The following is a 20,846-nucleotide window of genomic DNA, read 5'->3' on the forward strand; positions in this document are numbered from 1 at the left end:
TTCAGACATGCAGTCTCATTTCCAGGGCTGTTTTCCCTTTGGGAAAGTGAGTGAATGGAGCGCATAAATCCCTAAGGTTTCCAAAATTAGCAACTACACCATATATCCAGGATATAGAGCTGATCCTTTTACCGAAGCTAAGATCATCTATTCTTACTAAAAGTTACTAATTTGTAGGTAACTGAGGTGCTCAGGGAAGCATATAGAAGCTATACCACCAGACAGACTCAAGAGCAAAATTAGGGTGGGGATATAACTTTCTTCATATGTGTATGTATACAAAGTAAAGGCATGTATGTGTGTGTGTGTATATGTATATGTATACAGATATATACATATATATACATATATCTGTATACATATATCTGTATACACACACACACACACACACACACACACACACACTTTTTTGAGGAATAATTAGGGAGAAAAGGAGTCTAACAAGAAGGGCAAATAATACTATAAAAAGTACATATGTAAGATATATGTCAAACATACATATATACTTTTTTGAGAAATAATCAGGGAGAGAAGGAGCCTAACAAAAGGGCAAATAATGCCATATATATGTATATACATATATACACACATACTTTTTTGAGAAATAATCAGGGAAAGAAGGGCCCTAACAGGAGGGAAAATCATACTGAACAGTTACAAGTTGATGATGAGTAGCTGTTATAACACAATACAATTTATATATCTTCGGAATACTAATCCAAATAAGATTAAAATGTTTTTTTCATGATATAAGTCATAGGGTGGTGTATTTTAAAATACTTGCTGTAGTGATAACAGGCTGACATGGGGCACCTCCTAGAATCAACTTCGCAATCAGACGGGCATGCAGATCAGTGGTTTTCACACTTTGTTCCCTGGAGGTCTGGGCCCCTCTGGGGCTGTACCACATGGGCAAGGGATGGTTGTGAGCAGAGCATGGAGCCACAGACGATCCCCTACTCCCGTCCCCTTCAAATAGAGTCACTCTGCTTTAATCTGTATGCATTTTAGGTTTTTTGACATATTTCATTAAAGCAAAAAAAAAAAAAGCTTTTAATGCTTAACAAAAGAAGTTTGAAAACAGCGACCTAAATCGTTAGCCTTACTGTAAATGAGGTAACTGAGGCCCCAAGGCCCCAAGAACTGTCAAAATTCAATGCAACCCAGATCTTCAGAGTCCCCAGACTGTGCTTTGTGAAATATATTCTTAAATCTCACTATTCCCAGGAGTTCATTAGGTAGGTAGATGCTATTTTCAGCCCTGATGCTCAATTACAGAGAAGTCAACTGACATCAGTAGCTGACACCCAGAGTTTCTGATTCACAAAGTCTGGGAACTAAGAATTTGCATTTCTACCCAGTTTCAAGATAATGCTGATGCTACTGGTCTGGGAGTCACAGTTTTAGGACCGCTGGACTAAGAAATCCTCACAATGAGGATTTGCTTTTGTAAAGCTGTGGTGCACAGCTGGCGTCCATTTCAGCACCTCCATCAATGGGACAGCAGTTTGCACTGGCTGTGGGGCCTCAAGTCATACTTGCCCCTAAAGCCTTGAGGTCTTATTATGCAGCTTCCCAAATGTCGCTCCTAGTCCCCACATTTGCAGAAAATTTAGCCCTACCCCATTTGGCTACTACAGCTACTTACGGCGCTTCGTACCGTCACCGTTCTTTGCGCTGTCCGAGACTTGCTGCTTCCTGATGCTGTCTTCATCCGCCTTCCTGTCTCTCCCTGGGCAAGCACAGATCCTGGCCTCAAAGCAGCGTCGGCCCAGGACTTGCCCACTAGGAATCAGAGAAGAGGGAGAGAAAGGGCGAAATTGAAAAGACCCTTAAAAGCCCTGGAATTCTCTCATTTCCATTTCTGATGCTGGCCATCACCCATCCACCATGACCACCAGTTCACTCATCGCTGCTCCGAGAATGGACCCAGAAGCGCTTGGCAGAACACAAAAATGCTTGCATGCCACAAACAACATTAGTAAATATGATTCCATTTGTTCCGCAAAGAACCCCCAAGCCATTCACTGAACAGTTGGATTTAACTACAGATTTTGAAGGACAGTTGAGTTGAGCTTGTGGATGTCTCTGGATAAAACCCCCTTAGGCAGCCCAGACTTACTCAAAGAAGTTATTAACTGCCTTGGAAGCCACATGAAAACAAACACTGTCTAATCAGAAACTACTGTAGTCAAATGTCAAGAATTCAGGTATAAAGTGACTTGCATGCCTTCCTGGTTCTTTTCTCCCCTCTACTTTAATGCACCCTGTTCTGCCTCCACCTTCTTAGATCTTTTATGTCAGTGTTTGCAGCCAGGATTTAAAGCACAAAGGACAAAATCAAGGTTAGCTCTTTGCTATACATGGGAAGTTAATGAGAGAGCAAACACAATTTCACTTTGCCCTCTGCCCACGGTGTTTTACAGAATGACAATTCCACATATGCCACTTACTCTCTGGTTTCCAGAGTAACAATGATTAAAATTGGACGGCGGTTCATCCCTCCAACACAACTGCTGTTACACATGAAATTGTACAGGACTGTCGTGAATTCAGTGCCAACCTGAACACAGGAGGAAAAAAGAATCTGGGTTAACACTGATTTGAACTGATGTTCTTTCTTCCTTCACAGTTCTGTGTAACCAACTCACTTCTGATGAGGTGATATGCTTTCCTCTAGGGAGACAAATTCTAAAACCCATTGTAGATTCCTCTTTGCCTTGCCTCTTGGGAAACTTAAAGCTAATGTTTGGAACATTGGACACTACATTAGGTGAAATAGGCTTTAAAAATATTAATTTTTGATCCTATTCATTTGTAAGCTAATCCCTATCACCCAATTCAAATGGGGGGGGATGAAAAAATTACCCATAACAACAGCAACACCCCAGGGATATTTCCCCTATGTGAATAAAACAGTGCAACACAGATTTAAATGTAGACTTCCATAAATAACACTGTGGAGCTGAAAAGGCCCTCAGGATTAAAAATCACCTAGTCCTAAGTGGTCATTTATGGGTGAGTCAACTGAAGTTTAGAGAGGGAAAGTCACAGGCTAAAGGTCCACACAGCAAGCCAGCAAACCAAAAGACTCTGGTTTCACTGCTCCAGTGTTCTTCCCACAGAACCGGTCTGGGAACAGGGGCACAGAGCAATGTTACCAAGTTAACTTAGTGCAAATTAAAGAGTTCTTAAGGAGATAGACAGTCTATAATAAAGCGGAAGAGGGGAGATACAAAAACTTTTGTATTTGATGACAAAGACTAAGGCAGAAATAGATGCTCAAAACACACTAATGCTCTCCTAAGTCAGCCCAGTACTTATCTTTTTACCTGGGGTGGTTCATAAGGTACCAACACACTCTGTCTTCCTGTGATGGGGTCTTCTACATACTGGGCATGGCTGTTCCCTTCTACTCGAATCAAATGACTAGGAGGAGCAATCTGTCCTGCAGAACAGAGAAAGACAAAATAGTTAGTTCTTTGCCTTCCAAATTTAAAAAAAATGAAGCTGCATGGACAAAATATTGGTGGCTAAAGAAATAGTTTGTTTAATACAGAAAATACACATCCTTGGAAAAAGGAACAGATCTCATTGCCAGATATCTAATAAATGAAGGTGTACCTTTGTAGCAATAGAAATGGCTGGAATGCTCATCTATATTTAAGGAATAGTCCTTTGTTTCTGGTGCTTAAGGTAAATAATTCAAGCTTTCACAGTACTCCATGACTATGTCTCTGCCCTGATCCATAGAGGTGATTCTGTTAACTTCCATGGGAAATGGAAGGAAAAGGATTAATTTAAAAAAGACAACTCAGCTTGAGAGAAGATGCTTCCCTCAAATTGACTAGCAAAAAAATTCAATAAGGATAAGCATTTCACTGCCTATTATTTTCTCTGCTACAAAGTATCCATATTTACACCTGCTTTTTTTTTTTTTTTTTTTTTTTTTTTTTTTTTAAGATCTACACCCAGTGTCGGACTTGAACTCATGATCCTGAGATCAACAGTTGCATACTCTACTGATTGAGCCAGCCAGGCACCTGGTTTTACACTTGCTTTGGTCATAAAGATAAATTCATTGGCTTTGTGGTGCTGAAAGAGCTCCAGGTAGGAGAATAAGAAAAAGGAAGCATGCTTTAAAAGAGTATAGGCCAGGGGTGCTTAGGTGGCTCAGTCAGGTAAGCAGCCATGTTTTGATTTTGGCTCAAGTCATAATCTTACAGTTTGTCAGATCATGCCCTGCATCAGGCTCTTTGCTGACAGTGTGGAGCCTGCTTGGGATTCTCTCTCTCCCTCTCTCTCTGCTCCTCCCCAATTCATGTTCGTTCTCTCCACACCCCCCAATCTCTCTTAAAATAAGTAAATAAAACTTAAAAAAAAATAAAATAAAAATGAGCATAGGCCAGATTTCACAAAATTGGGATACCTGACAGAGCTCCAAAGGAAAGAAGATGATCTGAGAATTGGGAGCCATAAGGGTGTTGTTAACATTTGGATACATATTACCATTCTATACAATTTTATACTCAATAAAAGTCAAACATTAAGTGTGAAAATGCTCTCTGAAGAATCACCTATTTGGCAAAAACTAAAAATAGCTATCATGTCAAACAATGAGAAAGCAAAAGAAAACAAAATATAGTTGTATCATCTTGATGGATCAAGGACAGTTATAGAAACCTATAATGGAGTCTACATATAAGGAATACTCTTTAAGGCATACTGTTAAGTGAAAAACAAGATAGAAAGGTATTGAGGGGAGCCTGGGTGGCTCAGTCTGTTAAGCCTCTGACTCTTGATTATGGCTCAGGTCATGATCTTACGGTTTGTGAGATCTAACCCTACTTGGGATTCTCTCTCTCTCTCTTTCTCTCTCTCTCTCTCTCTCTCTCTCTGCCTCTCCCCCACTGGCATACATGCACATGCTCTCTCTCTCTCAAAATAAATACTCCTTTTTTTAAAAGAAAGGTATTGAAAATGAGGCCATGTAGACAAGGACTAGAAGTTAATTTGTAAAAAGTAGTTGTGTTAAGGTGGGAGGGTTTTAACTTTCTCTTTTGAAATTTCTACCCACTCTTTTTCTTCCTCCATTAATTTTTCTTCACTATCTATTCCTACATCCATACTAGCTACCTACCAATATTTCTATTTTTAATATATTTTCTATCTAAAGTATCCTAACTTGCAAGCCTCTGCACCCAGATCACTCTTTGGTGAATATTTATGTGTTCTCTTGTCCTTCCTTTCCACTTTCCTCTGCTCCTTACCTAGCCTCCTTTCATAGAACCTTAGAATATTCAGTGTAAGAGAACCTATGGAAATAGTGACCTCCTTTGTAAAGCCCTTGTTGGATATGAGGCTCAGAACTTGGGGCCTGACATTTCTATGGACACAAAGCTTAAAGGAGACCCCAAGATACCTGTTCCCTGATCCATAGTCCTTTACTTTGCTGTCCCACCTCCCAGCTTATGTCCTAGATCTTCTATTTATTCCTTTTATCCATTATTCATCTTCATTCCTTTTTCATCTCTCCCACTTTCCTCTTCTGTTTTTTCATGTTTCTCACCTTTGATGCTTCCTCCACTTACCCTTCCTGATCAGAATTGATATAATCTTAATAATCACTCTAGGAAAGGCACTAAAGCTGAGGGTTGCCATTGCCTGGGCTGGACAAATCGGAAGTCAGGTTGTCCCTTCTACATTCTCTCATTCAAAAAAAGGATAAAAGAGAAAAATGAGGGAAGTAGTAGGGACTGGAGAGGCAAGTCCAGGTCATCTAGTAATCACCAATATGAAATTAAACTGTCCAATCATTATGGAAGCCACAAGTTTATCATTTTTCTCAAACAGCCCATTAGACATAAAGGTAGACTGACCTGCCATCGGATTACACAGATTGGAACCCAGTCAATGGGTTCCAAAGAAAAATCTCCACAGGATCTCTATATTCAAAGAGCTTAGCTAAACAGCCACCAACCCTAATTCTTACCCTCATTGAATTCACGGCTCAGTTCGTGGTTGGGGCACCGTTTCACCACCTCGGTGACATGTTCAGCCTTCTTGTAGACAGGCATGGCACGGATGACAGCGCCCTGTGGTGGTGGGGTCATCACCTTGATCTGGATGGGACATGTCTTTGCAATTTGGCAGTAGAGTTTCTTCAGTTCAGTGGAATACTGCTTAGAGATGGGCCAATGGTGGCAGGAAGGAAAGAACCAACAGGAGATACCATTACTTTCCAAATCAGAATAAGGACAACATGTTCACTTTGTACAGATGTATGTTCACAGTTGGCTACTACATACACGACAGCGAGGATTCTTATTAGAAGAAGTTATATTCATCAATCAAATTAATCATTTTTCCTACTTTAAATACAATCCCATGGCAAAAGAAGAATTTGCATTTATCAAAACATATTTATGCCATTATTTCCTGTTATCTTTAGGATAAAGAAATTGAGTCTCAGAGGGGTTTAAATAATTAATACCACAAACACTTTTATGGAGTTCCAGAAACTAAATGGAAAAAACAGTGTTTTCATGTACTGAGTAATATTTCAGAGATTGTAATTTACCCTGCCCTTACAAGACTCTAGAGAGACTCAGAGGAAATAGGATTTATGGAAAAATTAAGATGGAATGGAATATCTGGCAGAGAGTAAAGAGATCTTACCCAAGGTCAACCAACTAGAAAATTACAAAGCAAAAATTCTCCCAAACTACTGTACTTATGTTCTCCTGTCATAGCCTGAGACCATGAGAAAGCTGACAGGGGCCATTTGGCTCTATACTCTCATGAAAAAGGACAGGCCTGTTGTAATGCCACAAATCATGGTGCAAAAGCCATCAAGATACAGAACTCTTCACTCATAAGTGACTGAAATGTTTCCTGCCCATAAATCCTTCTGCAGGGAAAGGAAATTCAGTAGTTGGTTGGTTGGCTGGCTGGTTGTAGAACTGGCAAAATAGGGAAGAAAGCATGAGACTTAGAACCAAATAGAAGAAAAAAAGCCCTATCCTGTGCTTCTTCCTCTCCCCGTCTCTGAACCAATGTAGAAGTCTCCATTCCAATCCCTACATTCTATTAAATCTTAGCGTCCCGATCCTCTGTGTCAATTCCCCATCATGGTATTTCCTTCTCATTCTGCTGCTAAAGTGAAACCACCCAGGCACCAGAATTGCCAGCCAAGAGTGGGGCACCTAGTAACACCCAAACAAAGGTAAACACACACAGACACACACACACACACACACACACACACACACACACACACACACTCAGTTCGCAATGACATTCTCCCAGGGGAAAGACACTGGGGACCAGGAGCCAGAATGGCAAAAAGATTTATTACTGATATGTTTCAACCCAACTCTGACAAAAGGCAAATGTCCTACTAAAACGTACATTTAAAATAATCATTTTATCTCTTTCCTTTTGAAATATTTTATTTAAAGAATCCTTCTTTTCATCCCAAGCCTTTTAGTATATGAAATTTTCAGTTAAAAATTTCCTAATGCTAGAAATGTGTTGCATAATCAGCTCTCCATGCCCACAGGTCAAGGATTAAACACAGCAAAAGGGTTTTATATAGCCTGAAGAAATAGGGAGCATGCCAAAAATTGACCACAAAAATAAAATTCTACTTGGGAGACACTGAATGGAATCTAGAAGAATATTTTTGTGCTAGTGTTTTTTAACCAATGACTTTACAAAACAAAGGCACTGCCTTGGGATGTGTTAAGAACTCACTTTTACTGAGAACTCGCAGAAAAGAAGCATAGCTGTTTGTGTGTTTTAGTTAGGAGATATATAATCTAACCATGGGTTTCATAAGGTTCACCTTAGGAAAAATGACTGAAAAATAAGTTTGTCACCTGAAGGCATATAAGATACCTACCCAAGTATGTAAAGACTGCAAAAAAAGAAGGATAAGTCTTCAGAATAGGACAGTTAAAAAACATATACCATTTCAATAACTGATATACTAAAATGTGAAAGTACTAAAAACAAATGTAGGCATCATCAGGTATTAATCCTCACTCGTTCTCAGGGATGGGGGGAGGGAATCTAATTTCTGAGTCTGAATAACGATAAATAATCATAGCTTTACCATTTCCTGAGTTCTGTTGTCAGAAATGCAATCCTCACACAACCCTATGAGGAAGGTATTACAGGTATACAATCTCTTATCTGAAACCCTTGGGGTCAGATGTTTTAGAGTCCAGAACCGTTTTGATTTTAGAAAGGGAGTAGAGTTCCTATAGCATATATTATAGACACCTCCAGCAGCATTTAGGTCAGCGCCCCATGATCAAACCTTAGCATTACTTCGGAATTCATGAACATTCACACCAACTGGGAAATAAGCATAAGGCCTCAGAGTTCAGGCTAGATTTCACCACCAAATGAATCTACCACAAACTCCACGAAACTAAAACCGAACCAAACCAACTTGGGGTTTTGGGAGCTCTTGGGATTTCAGAATCGCAGATAACAGATAATGAAACAGCATTATTATCCCCATTTTATAGATAAGAAAATTGAGGCATGGAGAGGACTAGCCTGAGGTCACCAAGGAGAGCTGGTTAGCAACCAGTGTAGAAGAGTCCTAGTCCCGGCCTTTTAACAACGGTTCCTTGTCTCTATTTCTCTTGGCTCAGCAGTGCCAATTCGTGTACTTTTGCATTTTTCTATTTCCCAACAGCATGACTATTTTCTGAACCAACTTAAAAGGTATACAATCTTCTCTAACATTAAAATGGGCTCAACAGCGGTTGACTCACCATCAACCATTCCTCTTTATTTCTCAGTGCAATAATGTTTGCTCACTGAACTGCAGAGAGAGGGAGCAAGCAATAGAGCTGGAAAAGTCCTGGATGAGGAGGAGGTCGTCCTTGGAGGCTATACTACCAGCTAGCTGGTAGCTGTGTGTTAGCACTCTTGTTACAGCTCAGGGGAATTCACGTAGGAGGCCCTGAACTTTCACATGGTTTATTAAGGCCCTTTTGTGTTCTGACCCCATCTCTCTCTCAGTCCCTCCCCGCACCCTCCTAATACATTCACCTCCCATGTGTTCTACTCATGCAGACATCTTAATGGCTCAAACACGTTACACTCATCACCCACAATTCAATCATGCCACTCGGTCTAGAACAACTCATGTTCTTCCTCTGTTCTCCACACCAAGCGAGGACAATTTAGTCCTAGCCCTCTGCTAGGACTGCGTCTAGTACTATAGACCACATTTTCCAGTTTTAATGATGCAGGTTTCATATTGACTAAATCCAAATCTAAATCTAAATATCAGACCAGGGCCAAGATCCCTTTGATTACTGCTTCTGGTTAAACTACTAGGCCTGCTGTTCAGTAACTAGAGGGGCTGAAGCTGAAGAGGCCTGGCATGCTTGGTTCTTTACAAAGCCAAGCTTCTGCTATTCTGTTTCTTTTACTGGCCAATCCAACCTGTGATGATGTTTAATATTTTTCCAGCACTAAATTCGGGCTCCCTGGCCTATAGTGTATTCATAATTCTTTACACTTGCCCATTTCCCTTATCCTCTACCAAATAGCCCACTGTCACCAATTTCCCAGGCTTCTGCATGACCACAAAAAATGGGAATCTGATCTATGCCAATATTCTAGAATACACTGGTAATTTAAGCTGGCACAGGGTGGAAACTGAAACACATCTGGTTTCTCTTAATGTCTCTCTCTTTCTCCCTGGGACTTCTAAAATCTACCTCTAAACCACTCCCAACACTGACTTGACATTCTTGAATTCTAAGGTCTAATTTCTTCTTTTGGGTCTGTATTCTTTGTTGTAATCAGCTTTGAGGTATAACTTACTACAAAATATACCAATTTTAAGTATACAAGCTGATGACTTTTGACAAATGCACTCAGTTGTGTAACCATCACCGCCAACACCCTATTCATCAAGAGTATCTTTTGCCCTTTTACAGTTAATTCTCTCCCTGATCTCTTCCTAAGCAACCATGTACCCGCTTTCTCTCACTGCACTTGGCCAGAATTTTACAGAAATGGAATGATACAGTATATAATCTTAGATGCCTGGCTTCTTTTCACTTAGCATAATGCTCATCCACATGTTTGCCTGCATCAGCATTTCATATTTAATGAAATTCCATTATTTGTCAATTCATCATTTATTTCCAGTTTGTATTTACTATGAATACAACTCTTACGAACATTCATACACAAATCTTAGTGAGGACACATGTTCTCATTTTTCTGGATAGGGACCTGGAAGTATGATTGTTTAGTATGTGTATGCTTGACTTTATAAGAAACTGCCAAACTGTTTTACAAAGAGACTGTGTCACTTTACATTGTCACCAGCAGTGTATGAAGGTGTCACGTCCTCATCAGCACTTGTTATTGTCCATGTTAATGCCATTCTAGCAGGTATATATGGTTCTTATTGTGTTTTAAATTAGCATTTCCCCGACGATTACTGATGTTGAGTGTCTTTTCATATACTTATTTCATGTACTTCATTTATATTTTTATATAATAAAAATTTTAAATATAAATATTTTATATAAATAAATTAAAGTAAAAAATTAAAAATATAAATAGATTTATATTCATTTTATACTATTTCATATACTTATTTACTATTCTTTTTTAAAGTGTTCAAATCTTTCATACTTCTTGAATTTTAACTTTTTTAAGTTTACTTATTTACTTTGAGAGAGAGAAAGATTGCAAGTAGGGAAGGGGTAGAGAGAGAAGTAGAAAGAGAATCCCAAGCAGGCTCCGTGCTGTACAGAGCCTGACGCGGGGCTTGATCTCACAAACTGAGATTATGACTTGGCCTGAAATCAAGAGTTGACGCTTAACCCACTTAGCCATCCGGCATCCCTTAAATTTTAATTTTATAATTGGGTTGTTTGTATTCTTAATTTGAGTTGAAAAAGTTCTTCATATGTTCCAGATACAAGTCCTTTATCAGATATGTTTTTAAAATATGTTTTCTCCCAGTCTGTAGCTTGTCTTTTTTTTTTTTTTTTTTTTTACCAATTTTCTGTGCTTTTCCAAAACAGTTAATTTTGAGGAATCATCAATATTTTGCCTTTAAGGCTCATTTCCTTTCTGTCATAAGAAATCCTGGCCTAGCCTGATGTTCAGAAGGATTTTGTATGTTTGCGTGTAGAAGATTTATAGTTTTAGCCGTTGCATGTAGTTCTGTATCTATGTTCAGTCAATTCTCCTCTTCCTTTTCCTCTTCTTTTTAACAACGATCTATTTGTTCCAGAAACATTCTGGGACTCTGTTCAATAGCCTTGGCATCTTTTTTGAAAATTAATTGGCCAAATGCATTCACATTTTTATCTGGACACTGCTCTTTTCTATTGATCTATGTGTCTTCATACATCAGTGCACACTGTTTGGATTACTCTAACTTTATAGGAAGTCTTGAAATCAGGTAAATGGCAACCTCCAATTTTGTTCTTTTTCAAGATTGTTTTGGCTATTTCAGGTCTTCTGAATTTCCATTTAAAATTTACAAGCAAGTTGTCGATTATCACAAAATACCTGGTAAAATTTTGGATGAAACTGTTTCTAATATATAGGTGATCTTGAAAAGAAGTGATATATTCACAATATTATGTATTTTAATCTATGAATGTGGTATATACATCCAAATAGGAACCTTTAATTTCTCTCAGGAATGTTTCATAATTTTCAGTATATAAATTTTGCACATATTTTGTTAGACTGCTCCTTTGGTATTTTTTTAATTGTTTACATGCTACTTCAAAATTTTTAATTTCTAATTTTATTTTTTCAGTATATAAAAACATAATTAATCTTTGTATATTGACTATGTATCCTGTGACCTTGCTAAACTTATTAGTTCTAGTAATTTTTTATAGCTATCTTATGATTTTCTGCATAGATGATTACATTAACTGTGACTAAAGACAGTTTTACTCCTTTCCAATATGCATGACTTTTAATTTTTATTCTTGCCCAACTGCAAGAATTGAACTATGGTCCAATTTGTTATTGTTTTATTTTTATTTTTTAAATTGATATCTTAGACCATTGATTTTAGACTTGTTTCCCTAATATAAGCATTTAATTCTGCAAAGGTACATCTAAAGCATCCCTTTGGCTATATCTACAACATTTTGATATATTCTTAATATGGAGGAATATATAAGCATTTCTTTTGGAGGTTGGGTTATCCAATATAATTTGACATCCAATTATAATTTCTTTTGGAGTCTTCATATTCAATATAATAAAGGACCATACTTACATTCTTGAGAAAGATAATTCTTCCTCTAAGACTTCTGTTTATTAGGTGGGTTCCATCTCTGGCTCTAACCTATTTCCCCTTTGTACCATTTTCTTATCATTCCAAATGGATTTTTTCATTGCTGTTCTATGGTCATTTTTTTTTCTGTAGCTAGGTTTTTTCGACTATAGGTATCAAAGGAAGAACCCAGTTGAGTCTATATCTGAAAAGAGAATCTCCTATATCTAAGAACTTCGTTGGTGATGCATGTCCATTGCATTGAATCTCCAGCAGCTCTTTGGGTAGATGTCAAACATTCCAACCTTTATGTTTAAAGGTATAACCTATCTCTTCCCACAATGCTGTCACTATTAGAAGCAGTTATGAAGGATTAAAGACATAAATTTCTCAACTTCTTTTTCCATAAATGTGTCTGGTTTTTTTCATAATTATAACATATGCACACGGAAATTCTGAAAAACAGAAATATATGACATATTTCCCCCACCCAGAGATGCACACCATTAACATTTTAGACTTTTTCCTATTCATATAAACACATACAACACAAACACTCTCTCACACACACACACACCCTTATACAAACTGGAACACACCATAAAAAAATTTGGTGTCTTGTCTTATTTAACATATTGTGAGTATGTCTAATTTAAAAATGTGATGTTAAAGGGCAGTAATTATAGTATTAAAAAGAGACATACCATGATTTATTTAATCATGCCTTTCTTATAGAATATGAATTTTATTATAATTTAAAAATATTAAAAATAATGCTCTTGTGCACATTTTAAAAAATTACGTTTATTTATTTTTGAGAGAGGCAGAGACAGTGTGAGTGAGGGAGAGAGGGAGTGAGAGAATCCCAAGCAGGCTCCGCACTGTCAGTGCAGAGCCTGATGCAGGGCTTGAACTCACGAAACCAAGAGTCAGATGCTTAACTGACTGAGCCACCTGGGTGCCCCATGCTGTGCACATTTTAATTCACAAATCCTTTGCACATAAATTAGTTTCAGTTGGATCCCTTAAAACCAGATAGTTGAGTCAATGCACATGTTAGTATTGCAGGGAAGTCCAAGGTCAATTTGAATTTTCTTCTTTTAAGTAAGCTGCTTATTTTTCCCTAGATCCTTACAGGATTTGTTTCCTTCTTTATTTTTATTTTCTTTTAAGTGAGAATATTTCTAATTTTTTTTTGGAAATTATTTGGGAATTGGTGAGCTCTTTCAACTTACATACTTTAACTCAATATAATTTACTTTTCTTGTTTTACTTATATTTTTGCTTTTTCTACTCATTAATTTTCAGAAACATGTAAGTCTTACTTTGGATCCACATTGTCTATCTTTCATACATTTTATATACTCAAACATGAATTGTTAGTATCTTTTCCTTTTGTCTGCATTCAGGGAAAGCTTGTCAAAGTCATGTACATATCATGTGTAGGGTTTTCTAGAGTTAGTTCTGTTCTGCCCTACTACAATTAGTTGTAAGTCTTCTATTGCACTTAAATTGTTGTTCTTTATCTTGCTTAATCTCCCTTTTTACCTTATACAGTCATCTTTCCATCACAGCCTGCTGTTCTAGGTATGTTATTTTCTTCACCAATTTATAGTGCTTATGTTTTATTGCTTTGTACTGAAGCAATCTTCTAATTTTTTTTTTTTTCTGGTTGCTAGGATGTTTTTGCTTCCTTTGGTTCATTAAAATGCTGTTCCCTTATATTTAGAGTTCTTTTACTTCTTCCTCCCCCCTCCTCCTCCCCCTCCCCTTCCTTCCCCCCCTTGTTGTTGTTGTTGTTGTTGTTGTTGTTGTTGTTTTGATATAGGTATGTAATCACTTTTATAGTTTTCTGTGAACATAATAAGATATAACTAGGGCTAGTATTTGCATCCCTCATGTCTCTTTGACAATTGAAAATTTGACAAATGTCAATTTTCAATTTGATTCTATAAGCCCTTTAAAAAATAAAAATTGCTACACTATTATAAATAGCATGAGTGTCCAATTTAGTTGGGCTTTTTCCTGTAATTCATAATATTTTAGTGGGAAGTTAAGATTCTATATAAGAATTTGCTTATCAGCTGCCACTGTAAACTAGGCATGAGATCTATATATTAACATCATTCAATAATTGCCAAACAAATGTCTACTAAGCACATACTACCTATGGTCGATACTCTGTTCTATACAAGAAACATAGAGAAATAAGATTCAAAACCCCATAATGCAGGAACTTATATATCCTTGCTGTGTAGGGCAGTTTTTGAAACATAAACTGAAAGAAAAACTTAGTCTTACCTCAAATTGGTCATGGTTTAGAGGTAGAGTGAAACAATCCACTGAGCATAGCAGAGGTATACAGAATGTATTATGGGATTACAGAGGATAGAGCAATAACATATTTGTTAATAAATTTGCTATTTATTTAGTATTATATTCAAGACTCTGTTTTAGTTCTGGAAATTCAGCAGTAAAAAAAAGCAAAGTCCATGCTCTAAAGGTGTCACTGCTCTAGAATAAACAAATAAATACTATGTCAGATGGTAATAGGTGCTATAAAGAAAATAAAGTCTGGGTAAAATTAAAGGATATAGTCAAGAACCAGGAGCTGGGTAGTGTGGTGTGAGGGGGATATTATTTCATCAGGGAAGAATTCTTTGATATATTGATATGTAAAGAAAGATCTGAAGGAAATACACTGGATTGAGCCATGCATAGGAGGCATGCATGCTCATCCCATGGATGAGCCTAGGGAAATAATATTTCAATTACTGGAGCTAGCACATGATAAGGTCCTGAGGAGAGTATGTCTGTCAAGGAGACCAGTAAGCAAAGGCTACAGTGGTAAGGGACAAGATCTGAAGCAGACAGATAATGGGGCCTAGACCACGTGAGGCCTTATAGGCCAGGGAAAGACTTCAACTTAGTGTGAGCTAGGAAGTCATTGGAGAGGTCTGAGAAAGTGACATGATATGATTTCCACTTGAATAGTATTTTGGCTGTTATGTGAAAAACAGACTTTATAGATGGAACAGAGAGATCAGTAAAGAAGCTACTGCAAATAATTCAAGTAAAAAATCCCAGTGGCTTAGACCAGCAGTAGAGTTGGTGAGAAGCAGTTGGTTTCTGGATATATTTTAACCAGATTTACTGGCAGATTGGTTGGAGATAAGAGAGAAAGAGAAAAGTAAATGTATTCTACTGGAGAAGAAAGATTTCACAGTGGTAGTGATATTTAAGTGAGGCCTTAAAAGGCAAGTTATTCACCAACTATATGGTATACCCAAGGATGCCAGAATGGAAGAGCCAAGAGACAGAGAGCAGGCTTTCCACAGAGAGGGAATATCATGGATATAAGCAGAGAGATGTTAACTATGGCTAAACTATAGGTGGGGGGAGGCAGGAGGGGGAGAGGCAGGAGGCAGAGGGGCAGAACAGAAAGCAATGAGGCTAAGCCAGAAAGGCAGTTGCCAGATTCTGAGGAGCCCTGGATGTCAGAAGAAACAGCTAGACTCTACCAGCAGGCAAAGAAGAGTCACTAAGGATTGCATACCAAGGGACGGATCTATCAGGTCAATGTATTAAGTAAAGCAAAGCCAGTAGGAGCGAGACTGGATTAAAGTAAGAGGAAGGGGACCTGTCAGGAGGTGTTCAGGCAAGAAAGGAGGAGGGCCCAAACTAGGGTGATAGAAATGACTAAAAAGGTGAAGAGACGGAGGACATAGGACTCACTAAAACTCAGTCTTCTAGTTTTCATCATGAAGGCACCAAAACAGACTGAGAATTGTTTTTCATTGGAACAAAAGATGCTTGCAAAAATAAGACCAGTTATTTGCTTATTACCTTTTCTAAAAAAAAAAAAAAAAATGAACGAGAGTTAGTTTAGGGCTCCCGACAGTCAGTAGTAAAATAAGACTTGGCTTAGTCAATGGACTCTTCAACAAATAGAGAAAACAAAAGATAGTTAACTTTAATTCTGGACCAAGAAAATAAAATAACATGAGGTAACACTGGAATTCATAGGCCAACTTTGTTGTGAAAGAAGTAAGGGCTTAGTTATCAAAGCCAAGAGCATTAGGGAAGGACTCTTACTCAACCCCATCAATTGTAAGCAATAGTCACTGAGCTAGGGGTCAAGAGTCAAGATTTAAAAATTCTGCCTCCTCTACTCATTCCCTGGGTCTTTATGCAATCACTTAACTTCTCACCAACATAAAATTAAAATATATACATATAAACTTCTATAGCTCTTAGGGTGGAGGGGTAAAATCATGGATGGATAGGAGAAGCCTTAGTCAACTGCAAAGACCAACATAAAAGCTGTGAATTATGATTATTACTGAAGCTTCATGTTTCTAAGATCTTCCACATAAAGTGTTTAATGTAGCTTAAGTAACTGGGGGAGCATTGTGAAAACATTATTTCAACCTGGTGAGGGAGTGGTTGTCAGATAATAAAAATCTGCTTAAGTTTGAATATTAACCATTTACAATGAAATCAGACAATTCTTATTTACCTGGTAGTGATCACTAAGTTCTAGACCATGTCAAGCTACTGGGTTCATTTGTTTAAGAAAATGAATGGATTTGGTTTATCTGCTTCCATACATTTTTATATACACATGTATAGATTCATAAGTAAGTACAATATAATTTTATGTGTCCTTAAAATTTACTTAAGCTACACTGATCAACATTTAATCTCAGCAATCTCTTTTCATTTCTCTTGTTTTCAACATTTATCTGTGTTCTTACATGTGGACATACTTACTCATTTTAATAGAAGGAAGAAGAGAGGGTAATGAGATAGAATGGAGGGAGACCTTCTGGCTTCATCTGTAATATTTTATTTAGAAACAATATTTGAGGGGTGCCTGGTTGGCTCAGTCAGTTAAGCATCTGACTTCAGCTCGGGTAATGATCTCACGTTCCATGAGTTTGAGCCCCGTGTCAGGCTCTGTGTTGACAGCTTACAGCCTGGAACCTGCTTCAGATTCTGTGTCTCCCTCTCTATGCACCCCCCCCCCACACACACACACACACTCACACCTCTCTCTCTTTCTCTCAAAAGTAAATAAACATTAATTTTTTAAAAAAACAATATTTGAAGCAATATGAATTTTGGTAGATACTCAGGTATCTAAACTTATTTGCTGTTTTTGTAGGCTTGAAATATTTCCTAATAAAAATTGTAATAAATAAATTTAATATGGGCAGTACCTGTAAGTCTGTTGCAGACTTATAATTTTAGAATATGGAGAATATAGAAATAAGATATTAGAACCCAGAAGAAACATTATAGCATGTCTTGTCCAAACTTTATTCTCCCATTAATTTTCAGATATAAAACTTAGTGAAGTTGGTTCATTAATTTAACAAATATTTATTGAACACCTGCTTCATGACAGGCTCTCTCCTGAATTCCAGGGAACTAGCAGTATACCTTGGGCTAATGGAGTTGGCTTAGACGAAGCAATGACATTAAACAAATTATTTCTAAAAATGTGATATATGTTCTAAAGAAAAAGCAGAGGGACACAAGGCAAAATGTGAAGCTCTATTTAATTTGGAGGGTCAGGAGAGCATCCCTGAAGAAATGATTTCTAAAGGTTGCACTAAATCTAGGCAATGTAGGAATGAACTCAGATTTCCTTACTTCGGAAAAACTAATACTTTTACAACTTCATTATACCCTGATGACGGAGTTTCCATATAAAACCAAACTGGCATTGTAAGCCAAGGATTTGGTTTTCCGTTTCTGTTATCAAATCACTTGTTTCCAGGCAGTTTTAGTTTATGATACCATGGCTAAGCTTTTCTTACAAAGTTAGATCAGCTTAGAGATGATTTGGTTCAGCCACTCCAGTTCCAGAGGAAAGATCCAAGCCCCAGAGAGGAGAGGAGACTTGCTCAAACACACTCAGCAACAAGGACCATCTTGACACACAGGCCAATGTCCCAACTCATGCACCATGCGGTCTTAACACTAGCAGTATGGGGCCCAAGTGGAACTGGTGTATTTCATACCAGAGTGAATTTACATAAACATTCAATATGATTAGAAAAACAAGTATAAAGCTCAGAGTTCATCTAAAAAATAAAATTTGATCACCATTTCCTGCAAGATTACAAGGATATTCCATACTGCTATTTGTTTCAATATCACATGCTTTTTAGTTTAGTAAATAAGTCTGACTAGGAATTGTGATTTTCTTCCTAAAAGGTAAGTACATTTTCAGAATGGGATCTTGAATGTAAGAATAACAGGAAATGCCCACCAATTGTTTTAAGAACCAATTTTACCCCATCTGGTCTTAGATTTGATAAGTCGGCAGTGGATTGTATTAATCTTTTTATATACAGTATTTAGGTAAAATACCACATGAACTTGTAGCTCTTAAAATTAGGCAAATCTTAATGTAAAATCAGAAAATAAAATATTGTGATAGAGAAAGAGAAAAAAAAAAGGAAAAGAAAAAAGCATATGTGAAAGAATTTACTTCCAAAGATAAAGTAATTGATCTCTCAAAAAAAGTCATAGCCTTTGGCCACTCTGTCACTGAGGAATTTCAGGCAACTCACATGATCTCTCTGAACACTGAGCTAATAATCATCCATAGGGGAAAATGAGAGAACTTCATTAGATGATCTATGTTTCTTTTGTTTTGAATATTTTATGATCTGATGCAAATCTGTCAGAGAATTCAGTTTCCAGGTTCACACTGGCAAGGTACCTCTTTAAAAAGAATCTGGAAAACAGAGTGTTGATAATCTTTCTGATCAGAAGTACATAAAAATAGTAGGAATCAATGTGTGTACTGATATAAATGTATGCATATCCAATAGTGTGTTTATTCCTAAGGATTACTAGCCTATGAGTAAGAACAAAGAGCACATTTTTTGTTGGGCCTCAACAAAATTTCCTCTTCCACAATCTTGAGCATCCACATGAACAAAGTATTTCTACAGTGTCATGGAACAGAGGTGCCTCAAAACTGACAAATGAACTAACCTCTTTCTTGCTATACAATATCCCTGACAAAATGGAAAAGCAAGCTTTGCCTGAGTTTTGTTTCACTTTGTGAAGGAGGGGTGAAGGTTTGGCATACTGAGGAGTGAACTCCACAAAGCCAAATATCATGTTCAAATAAAATAACTCCAGGGGATTTTGGAAAACAAGAGTAAATTCAGCTCCTCTACTAATAATATGTTGCAAAGAGAAGTGGGGAGAAAAGCATTCCAGTAACTACGACCCCACCGTCACCACCTGCCTCAGTAGACATACTATATTACATGCCCTTGGCTGCCAGACTGGTAATTCAGTATCACAATGCAGAGAGATGCCAGCTAATATCAGCACACACCTGCATAATTTTTCAACAGCTCGCTTTCCTAAAGGTGCAACACAGACCCTCCCTCCCCACTCCATCAAAAAGCAAAACAAAACATTTACTCTTTCAACCTCTCCCAGAAGAAATACCATACCGTATGCAAATCCCAAATTGCAAGGCTAACGTCACCTACAAATGTCCAAGAATATGGAAGGAATAAACATCATTGGAATAGACAGACGAGTAACTACATAACCCACCCCACTACTCCATCCATTCTCAAGGGAAGCAGCAGTATAATATAGTGTCAAAGCCATTCTGATGCTACAGTGCCAGCTTGCAGATAAATCCACATCTGGCAAGCCATCATGCTAAAAGAATATATCTCAACTTTTTTTCCTAATTTATTTTTTTAAGTTTTTATTTATTTTGAGAGACACAGAGAATGGAGGAGGGGCAGAGAGAATCCCAGGGAGAATCTGGATGTGGGGCTCAAACTCATGAAGCGTGAGATCATGACCTGAGCCATACCAAGAGTCAGATGTTTAACTGACTGAGCCACCCAGGCACCCCTTTTCCTAATTTAGTACTATGTACATTATTACCTATTGGCCATTAGCCCACAGAATAGACCTTAATATATAAACAAGATCCAACTGTGGTCCATGAACGCTGGGGGCAAATTACCTACTGTGAGGATGGCCGGGTCTAAAAAGGAGACTAAAATCTATGCCAAGGCTTAAATATACCAACAACTTTTCTTGGCTTCTGCATGAATTTGAGATGATTGCAGTAAAAGAAAATTAAAAATAATGAGATTTACAAATAATCTAAAAGACGATTACCATTCACTGGTAAGAAATGCTAAGGTGCGCTTCTAACTTATGGTTCTTATTTGCAGAGAGTTCAAAGAATACAAGCGGTGAAAGGTGGGGTCTTTACAACCTCAGATAACCTATAATATTTGACAAGAAAAAAAGGGCAAGTCCCAAAGCTGTCACAACACTATTCATCTAAATATGGCCATTATCAAGTGCAAAGCCAGTCTGAATTTAGTCAGAATTATCCTAAAATATTCAGTGATTTCAATTTTTTTTTCTTCTCTAAACTGTATTTTTGGAATGGCCGAGTCAAAAAGCCCCTTTTAAGAGGGTAAGGGAATGATAAAAGCAAGAACTGAAACTGGTGGAAAATAAAATCTTATAAAACACATGGGATATT

General features: G+C 37.5%; 1 protein-coding gene across 10 annotated transcripts in view; it reads right to left on the reverse strand.

Annotated features, from left to right (window-relative positions):
- The window catches only part of TP63 (tumor protein p63), a 231,123-nt gene that overhangs the window by 29,099 nt on the left and 181,178 nt on the right, over positions 1-20,846 (reverse strand). For 8 of the 10 annotated variants that reach the window (XM_019463496.2, XM_019463494.2, XM_019463497.2 and 5 more), the window contains 4 exons: positions 5,993-6,179; positions 3,333-3,448; positions 2,454-2,563; positions 1,649-1,785 (listed from right to left, as the gene is read on the reverse strand). In XM_019463496.2, the coding sequence (XP_019319041.1) occupies positions 1,649-1,785; positions 2,454-2,563; positions 3,333-3,448; positions 5,993-6,179 (550 nt within the window). The remainder of the gene's footprint in view (positions 1-1,648; positions 1,786-2,453; positions 2,564-3,332; positions 3,449-5,992; positions 6,180-20,846) is intronic. The other 2 variants (XM_019463495.2, XM_019463502.2) reach the window with 1 other exon arrangement.

This window comes from Panthera pardus, unplaced genomic scaffold, assembly GCF_024362965.1.
Source record: "Panthera pardus isolate Hobbes unplaced genomic scaffold, ASM2436296v1 HiC_scaffold_16, whole genome shotgun sequence".
Lineage (NCBI taxonomy): Eukaryota > Metazoa > Chordata > Mammalia > Carnivora > Felidae > Panthera > Panthera pardus.